Source organism: Lycium ferocissimum, chromosome 10 (assembly GCF_029784015.1).
Source record: "Lycium ferocissimum isolate CSIRO_LF1 chromosome 10, AGI_CSIRO_Lferr_CH_V1, whole genome shotgun sequence".
In the NCBI taxonomy this organism is placed as follows: Eukaryota; Viridiplantae; Streptophyta; class Magnoliopsida; order Solanales; family Solanaceae; genus Lycium; species Lycium ferocissimum.
The window spans coordinates 26,967,116-26,976,680 of record NC_081351.1 but is presented as its reverse complement, the minus strand read 5'-3'; the positions used below and the strand labels follow the sequence as shown (position 1 = coordinate 26,976,680).

Sequence of the window (9,565 nt, the reverse complement as noted above, 5' to 3'; positions counted from 1 at the left end):
AACAATAGAAAAGGTATTAAGTTATATAGTCTCAACTCTTAAACTTTCCCCTTTTTTGATATAAAATCTTTCTTATTAGCACACATTACCTTCTTATATTTTTATTTCTTTTTATAAAAGTTAAATCATTCTCTTTTTAAGTCAATAACGAATTGTTTTTATTTTGTCTTTTAAGTCAATAACGTATGTTGATGTTGTTAAAGTCCAAGAAAATGAACTAATACAGTTGGGTTCAAAAAATAATTTTTGAGTAGTTATTGCAAAGTGCACAAGCAAAATGACAAATCCCACTTACTTTGAAGAGGAAGGTTAATGTTTTATTGAGGATAGGGTTGAACCAAAACCAGAAAAGAACCAAACCTTTCATATATACTGTGAAGATAAATGTTATTGTCGCAATGGTGGATAGGGTTGAACAGAAACAAGCAAAATGACATCTAATAGATGATCTCTACTTACTTTAAAGAGGAATGCCATTATTGAAAATTGGTGGATAGGGTTCTTTGTCTTGTAATCATCCGGTAACTGAAATTCACTGATTTAATTAATTTAGATAAAGTCATGTAAAACCTAACTAAAAGGGAAGCGCCCTTATCAAAACTTGCTTCTTTGTCAAATCTCGAATATGAAATTTCTGATTAAGGATAGGGTTATCTATTCGTTTCTTTCTATTTGGTTATTCAATTTCGAAAAAATGCGAGCAATCTGAACAAAAATAATTTTGATTTGATTCAGCTTTTTCTTTTCAATTCATTTTTTTGATTTGGTTATTCGCTATTCAGTGGTGTTATAAGATTATATGGGTCTAATATAAAGGAATAGCATATTTGGACGACGAAAAAGTAACTATTTGGTTTTTTCATTTTTCATTTTTATTTTTTAGAATTTGGAAAACAAATCAAGAAATCAAAAATCGTTATAGTTCGATTTTTTTGATTTAATCAGAACAAAAATTTCATTCATTTCACCCCACTCTTAATAATCATTGGTGGATAGGGCTGAGCCTAAGAAACCGTCGGTTAACTAACATTTTTTTGCGCGGCTTATGCTTCAAAAGCACCGGTCTTTAATTTTTGTCCCTCAAATTGTTGGTTTTAAATTTTTGTCCTTCGCCTAAAGACCCGTGATTTTCTCCGTTCTGGATTCGAGCCCACACTCAGTCAAAAAAAAAAAAAATTAAAATCGCAAGGCGGAGTTATGGATCCAGGTATAGTTTGCCTTATGCCTTAAGATAGCAAACTCTGCGTTGTAAGGTAATAAAATGTGCGTTAAGGCAGAGTTTTGCAGGCAAATTCTGCCTTGCTATTTTATTTTTTTTTTAATAAAAAAATTGACTGAGTAGGGTTCAAACCCGGAACTCATGGGTATCAGGCAAAGGCCAAAAATTAAAGACCACCTCCGAATAAGGATAAACGTGCAAATTGCCCGTTTACTAATGACTTCCCTCAGGCCCAGGAATAACTGCTAAGCCCAAAGTTCCAAAGGCTATAATCAGAAAATTCCAAATTTCAATTGCTTGAGCACACTGATTACAAATTCTTGCAAATAACAAGTAAGGCGAATTTTGCTTTAGGTTAAACAAACTTAATGACCATAATACAAACGTATAGAAAAGGAAAAAAAAGAAGAAGAAAAAGTATGCTTGATGCAGATACAAATTAAATAGAGAGACCTTGTAACGCACTGATTTTTAAGATACAAAACTTATTACCATAATTTGATTCGTAGTGTAACTATTAAAACCTTCTTGTATAAAAGTCTACTACTATACATACACCAAATACCTAAAGAAGTCTCTCTCCCTCTCTTTCTTTCCTCCTCTCTCCATTAATTATAGTTCCTTCATGGATTTTTCTGGAAGAAGTTTCTACCATCCAAGGACATTCGATCATGATGATATACCAATGGTACGTAGAAGATACAGCAATAATTTTTACTACGATGAAGACACCAACAATAATTGGGAAGAAGAGTATGTGATTAAGCTTTTAATCAAAGAAGCTTCATATATTAATCGACTGAACGACAATTTTCCATATGCTTCGAAAGGGGCTTTATCGCGTGATCGTGAGCGACGAGAGCGGGAGAGAGTTCAGGACAAGGAGGAGAATTGGAACGCCAGTGCCAGCATGGAACGAGGATATTGAGATACCTTTCAGTAGTTATCCTATTGGTCAAAAATTGATGTTGATGGTGATTCGTGAAAATTGCTACGACGATCCAGGAACTTCTACGGGTGAAGTTGTGGTTGGGAGGGCTACAATTCCAGTGCCTTTGGAGGTACAAAGTGAGAAAAAAAGAGTCATTGAATTAGTGAAACTTGTTGGGTTCGAGAAGAGGGTGGAAGCACTTATTAAGTTTCAAACCTCACTCACAAGAAGAAGATGTTATATAGATTAGGAAATTTTTCTTGTCTTGATTAGTATTAACATTTTTCTTTGTTGCATGCATTAGTGCTTTTATAAAAGTTAGGGTTGTTTTACATGTTCTTTCTCTAAGTATTAGTTAGAATAGCGTGTTCCAGTCCATTGTCTCGGAATTTAATGGGTTCAACTTCAAGATTTCTCAGCATTACACTCATTGTTTTATCAAAATTATGAATTCGAATCTAATATAAGTAGAGATTTTGAGTTATATATATATATATATATATAGATATAGAAGTGGGTTAAAAAAAAAAAAAAGATAGGGTGGGCCCCATACTAAAAACACCAAGCAATATAAAAAAAAAAATAAGGTGGGGCCCATACCAAAAACACCAAGCAATATTAAAAAAAAAATAAGGTGGGAAAAAAGTGGACCCCACAGTCTCCAAACTCATGTAAAAAAAAAAAAAAAAAAAATTGGCCCCATATTAAAAAAAAAACAACAACAAAAAAAAAAAAAAAAAAAAACGTACACCCCATATTAAAAATCAAACAATATTCATTGCGTAATTAAAAGTATTCCCATTAAGTCAATAATGGTGGATTCATCATTACATGCGTATCAACCCATTTAGTGGGAGCAAATGAAATTATCAGACAAAGAAAAATATGGACCCCATATTATTACTTTTCTTCAAAAGGTTAAGTAGTCAAACCATATAATTTCCTTTCTTTTCTTATATTAACGAGATCTAATCTATAGTATATTTAACATTGTACTTGCTATTCCGCCATGTCATTTATATGTATGTTTACTAAAATAAATATACTTAAAATATTTATATTTTAAAATAAGATAGAATCTAATTACTTTTTCATTTTTTTCCTTACTCTAATAAATGTGAAAAGAGATTAATGTCGTAAAAAAAAAAAATATATTAAATGGAGATCAAATAATTAATAAGGTAAATTAGTCAAATTATAATTCTAATTGAAGTTTCCTTAAAAAACAGTGCAAAAGACAACATGACAAGTAAAATGAGCTAAACCAAGAATATTTACCAGAAATTAAAAAATAGTAGTTCTTCGTTTAAATAGAAAATCAAATTTCTACTTTGTTTCGTTTTAAACATGTAAAATTAATTTAATAATTTCAATTAGAATTATCCAAATCAAAATTTGATAAAAAATAATAAGTATTGTTTAGGTCCAATCTACATACATTAACAATAGAATATTTTACACCTTTAAATTAATCGAATTAAAATTCAAAGTATCAATTGATGCTTAAATATTGCTATTGTTTTATCTCAAGGAGAGGAAAATAGTTTCCTTTTAAACAAGTCTACTCTTTTAATAAATTTTTGTCAACTTTGTATTCGTAGCAAACACTAATATAATAAAATTTTGGATACGGAACAGAAACTACAATGTTATAGTAATCGTGTTTTGAACATAATATATATATATATATATATATATATATTCGCCCCTGGGAGTAGATTTATGCTTTGGGTTTAAGTTGTAGACACGGATACAATAATTTTTTTTCTTACATTTATAATGATAGGTTAGTATTATTTTTTTATGAAGTTATCAACTAATTTTATCATAATAATTTACTTATAATTACCATATAAGTTATCTAATAATCATACTTGTCAATACGCATACCTTAAATTCTAACTCATGCGCTTTTATTGCTGCATATATAGTACGAAATACTATTATTGGGAAATTGTGGATGACAAGCGTCGAAAGGTATTATTTTTGCCCTTTTCTTCCTATTTCTTTCTAAAGAAAAAGGAAAATTTCGTTCCCAAGAAGAATATTTGATATTATATTGTGCGCATCTCCCCATAATTTTTCGCCGAAAAAAAGCTTTTTAAGAGGAGAAAAATACTCCAAGAGTTACTGGTAATAGAGGACACCTAGTATCTTTAGAACCTGGAAATCAGACCAAAAAATCAATAATCGGTATAGTTCGATTTATTAAGTTAAATCAGAGGATAATCCACGCCATTAATTAAGGGAAAGAATTTTTTCACGGATTTCCCTTCAAAGGCGCTGATCTTTAATTTTTAGCCCTCAAAATTACTGGTCTTTAATTTTTGTCTTTCGCTTAAAAAAGTAGTCGAAAATACCCAATGTTCTGGGTTCGAACCCCCGCTCAGTAAAAAAAAATATCTCAAGGCAAGGCTTCGCCAAAATTTTGCCTTAAGGCAGAAGTTTGCCTTGCGAAATTTTGCAATGCAAATTTTTTATTTTACTTTGCTGGAATTCTACGGCCTAACTTTTGCACGAATAGGCCTAATTTGCTACGAGTTTTTTTTTTTTTCTTTTTAGTGAGTCAGTGCGAACTCAGAATCTCGGGATATTTTAGGCGGAAAAAATTAAAGACCAACAATTTCAGGGACAAAAATTAAAGACCACCCGTGAATAAGGGAATCGTGCAAATTTCTCACCCACTCTTAATAATCATTGGTGATTAGGGCTGAGGCCAAGAAACCGTGTTTATAGACTTTCTCAAGGCCCAGGAATAACGGGTAAGCCCAAAGTTCCAAAGGCAAGAGTATAATCTGAAAATTCCAAAAGCTGCACACTGAAGACAAATTCTTGCAAATAACAAGTAAGGGGAATCTTTAATTCATTGTTTTAGGTTAAACTGAAACTCAATCTTGCTTGGCTAAAACTTAAACAAACTTAATGTACTTTAATGGAAAGGAAACTTAACCAAGATCCCTTTAATCATACAACTAATATATCAACAAAAAAAGACGTTCATTTGATACAAGATAAATAATATGAGAAGTATAACATGAAAAATGACATATAACAAACGTACAGAAAATGGAATTGTTTTAAAAATATGCTTGATGCAGCTACAACATTTGCATCAAATACAAAGTGTCTTATTGTAATCCTTTGATATATCAAAAATAAAAATGCAAATTTCACACTACTCTACATACACACAATAATTGAACATGTTTATGTTTTTCAGCAGCTTTGGACTAGAGTTCACGGGCTTTACGCTTTTGCAAAAATCAAGATTCCACCAACAATCGGGCCAGTATATTTCGAATATCAAATAAAACGGGAAAGGGGCGGGCTGCTTTCGGTAAAACAGTAAGCACGCCGCAGCCCAACACGTGTAAACTCACAAACTTTAAATTCCGGAATCGAACTTTTCAAACTTTTTTAATTAGAAGTTAAGAGAGGTTGAATATGTTTGCCCAAATTGCCAGCTGGATGGGACAGCATTTAAGAATGTTTTAGTGACACCATCAGAGGTAGTGACCTTAAAAGACAAGGGTTGTCCATTGAGAAATGCATTGGATTGCCAATTGGCCCCCCAATTTCTAGACATTGCCATCCAGTTTGTTCTTGAGCCTTTAATTTGCACAGATTGTACTGATCCAGCCCCTCCTACATTGCTTATCATCAATAGCTCAAAGTAGTTCCTTCCATTGATTGTGAATCTAACTCCACCTTTTTTCACACATGGAATCCTGCAAACACCCAGATTTCAAGTCAAATTGCTAAGAATTTGTGCATATTCTAAGCCAACACACATTTTAGCGTACAGAATTCTTATACTATACGTAATTTCACGTGTTATATTACTATAAGTAAACATTACTACAAAATAGGTGGTTTGAAAAACATTACTACAAAATAGGTGGTTTGAACTAAATCTGTATACATTAAAATTAAAATGAGTTGAACCACAATCCATCCGTCCAGTTTTTTGGATCAAGATAAGCAAGCTAAGTTGGGCTAAATAATGAATGATAGTAGAGTATTTATACTTATAGCCTTTTTTGAGGCTACCTATTAATTATGTGTCTATTGGATTAAATTTTGTCTTTAAAAGTAGTTGGATATATCCTCCTTTTTGTAGACAAAATATGGCCCACTAGGCTAATAGGGAAAAAAATTTAAATAGCCGTAAAAAAGGGTCATTTATGCAAATGGCCCAATGAAATCTAACACAGCCAACTCAAAATTATTTTTATTTGTTTATTATTGTCTTATCACTTATCTCACTACCAAATCAAATTGTTTGTTTATCACTAGTTCACTACTATATTAACCAGCCAATCTACAAAGAACAATTATATGTTTCTGTACAATTTCTTATGGATTAATTTGAGCTACATAGGCTATCTAAATTAGTCCCGTCTTTTAGACAGACTAACTTGAGACATGCTTAGCTTGACTTGCCCATGAATATATGCCCAGATTAATTCATTCAAACTGAAATAGATTTGACAAATCATATCTTTATCAGATAAATTCGACAACCTTAAATTATAATAAGAAAAATACCTTTGGTAGAGGACAGGAACAATGCCACCTCTGTAAATACCAATGTGTTCCCAAGCAGGTTGAGCCATGTCAAAATGGGGCCTTGGGGGATTGCACCATCCACCATTGTTGCTAGGAAGTGCAAAGTTTGGAGGGCAAAAATTTGTGGCTGTAATTGTAATAGATGTCCCCTTTATGCACCATTTAGGGTCTTGATTGTAATCACACATGATTTTGTAACATTGGCCACATGATGCTCCATCGTTGAACAATGCAGTACTCAATGCAGCAGTGTTTGTACCATATCCTGTTGAGTACAAGTTTCCATAGCCACAAGCACCCCCTGTCCCACATAAGAAGAAAAACGACACATCCTTTGTCAATAATAAAAATTTAGGTCATTTTCATAATTCTCTCTCATTTTTTATAGCGACATCTAGACGTGAGCTTTAAGAAAACAATAAAAAAAATTAGGGCATATCTCATTTTGGAAACATATAGTATTATCATTTGTTAATAATCAAGATTGGTATGTTTTCACAATTCAATCATTCTATATGACAATATTTGATTGGATTAAAAATTTAACAAAATAAAGACTTTTACGGTATTTTCCCATTTGAGAAACAAATCTTATCAAGGTTCATGTCTTTTTCACCGCTCTCTCATTTTCTATGGCGGTAGTTAACTGGAAATAAAAGTTCTAAAAAAAATAAAGACAAATCGTATCACTTGTTAATAATCAAGATTGATGTCATTTTCTCTAATTGCTCATTTTATACGGTGGTATTTGATTTGAATATGAAATTTAATAAAAAATATTTTTTTTAGAATATACCAAAAGTACCTTAGTACTTGTGATCTTAGACGTACCATATGACATTTCTATAACGATAAAAGCATGTCACTGAGGATAAAATAGAATGTTTGAAAGATAAAGGAGTATCCAAATATCAAAACATATCGGTATTTTCGTAATAGACTAAGGTGACATGGTTTAAAACCCCAAATCATGTCTTTTTAGATGATTTGGAATTTCATCCCATGGTTTGAAACCATGAGATGAAATCGCATGTCCAAACGCTGATTTCAAATCATAGTTTCAAATCGCATGTCCAAACGCCTACTAAAAAAGAAAGTGTACATGAAATAAAACAGACTATTATAATTCTGTACTTACCCATTGTGCCAGAAGCATCAGATCCACCATAGAAAGTAGCATGAGCACTCATCAATCCAGAAGCTCTGAAAGCATTTGCACTCAATAAAATGTTGCAAAAACCAACTATGAAACACAATGCTAAAATGCCAATATTGGCCATTTTCTTAAGAAAAGTAGCAGAAGAGGAAGAAGAACTGAGATTGGTGAAGATTTGAGGAACTGGAAACGGTATCTGTTGTAGAAATTATGGCTAAGCCAAGAAAAGTAGCTGATACTTATATAGGGAGTTGGGCTATTTAATACAACCAAGTGAACCAACCTCACATGTGATACTGCAAATTGGGTGGGAAGAAAAAAAAGACACCACATTTATTTTTAAAGGGTAAGGTATTAAGAGTCACGGTCTTTAATTTATGGGTTCTGAATTATAAATTTTTTTTTTGTTTACTGAGTTTTGAATAGATTATGAGTAATACATATTAAATAAGAAATTTAATATAAATGTAGGGTTAATGCAAGTTATTGGGTTCTGCCGAACTCATAACTACCGGCTCCGTCCTTATAAGGGATAATTTCACTTTGAAACCCTCTGGGTTATTGGTAACTTTAGTTTTCGCGCATGTGATATTTCATTGAGCATATTTAATTTTGAATTAATAAAAAAGTGTGTTTTCTTATTATATTTTAGAGTTATATTACTCTCAAATATAAAATAACAGTATAAACTTAAAATTGCACCTGGTAAATTTGTAAAAATTCTGAAGCGGATAGATTAAAAGGTTATGTTTCAGTTAAATTTTATTTTATTATTACTAGAATCAAATCAAAACTCGTCGGTGTCTATGACTACTAGATGACGCAAGCCCGTGCTAGCACGGGCCCAACATGGAAAATGAGTACATTTTCGGTAGTAAAATTATTAAACTTTTTATTACAGAAACATAATTATAATTCAGTTCATTCAAAACATTGTATGTTATTTTACTTAGCTTGCCTCCGCTTATGTGACTCATGGTTTGGTTCTCTAGTAGAAAATTTTGAAATACCTTCTCCTATCAAGTTTCATGTTATCACTTTTTCTGACAGCGAAGCTCGAAATCGTTTTCATGAGTCAGCATTTGTTGTACTCTCACATTTTCACGTATAGACCAACTTCATTATAATATTTCTTAAGGAAATATGTGTTTATATATCTCTTAGCCGTTTATACTTTGTATTATTAATTTTATTTTTAATATTAATGCGAGGAGTGTGCGTCTAAAATTAATGCATTTCATCCTTAGCCAAAGATAAATGTTTTAACTCTTTTAACAATTTTTTGACCTTTAAAACTTCATTACTATTTTTTTCGTTCAATCTAAATTCTTATTATTTCTCTAATTTTTCTTCCGTAAATTTTCTGTAAGCGTAGCTTTATCATTTTATGAACTTATTATCATTATCGAATGTCCTGATTTTTTCCTGTAAGTATCTCTTATTTTTTATATTATTAAGGAACTTATCTATTACAAACTTAGGGGGAAAAAAACTATGCTAATACAATTTATGTATCCTATCATTGTAAAAAAGTAGATACCAATACCAATAACAATATTACATTAATTTGCGCAAAAATTGACATTGTACTATTTGACCCCAAATTTTGAAATATGCTACTACTAATCATTTTGATTTTTCATATTAGTACTATTATGTGCATAATTCATTATAATTTTCACAAATCGTC

At 31.4% G+C, this 9,565-nt stretch overlaps 1 protein-coding gene across 1 annotated transcript; it reads right to left on the bottom strand.

Moving 5' to 3' along the window:
• Nucleotides 1–5,128: 5,128 nt before the first annotated feature.
• LOC132033099 (expansin-A11-like) lies at nt 5,129–8,137 on the bottom strand. Its single transcript, XM_059422967.1, has 3 exons — nt 7,858–8,137; nt 6,699–7,020; nt 5,129–5,878 (listed from the first exon to the last, which is right to left on the bottom strand). Exons 1-3 carry the CDS (start codon nt 7,997–7,999, stop codon nt 5,572–5,574), a joined length of 771 nt encoding a protein of 256 aa, XP_059278950.1. The 5' UTR covers nt 8,000–8,137; the 3' UTR covers nt 5,129–5,571.
• Between the last annotated feature and the right edge of the window lie 1,428 nt (nt 8,138–9,565).

Excerpts from the sequence above, each read along its gene's own strand:
- LOC132033099 (XM_059422967.1), bottom strand. The coding sequence starts at position 7,999 with ATGGCCAATATTGGCATTTTAGCATTGTGTTTCATAGTTGGTTTTTGC. Across the intron at positions 7,021-7,857 it reads TGATGCTTCTGGCACAATGG|GGGGTGCTTGTGGCTATGGA; the intron begins GTAAGTACAGAA and ends TATGTGGGACAG. Across the intron at positions 5,879-6,698 it reads GTTCCTGTCCTCTACCAAAG|GATTCCATGTGTGAAAAAAG; the intron begins GTATTTTTCTTA and ends GGGTGTTTGCAG.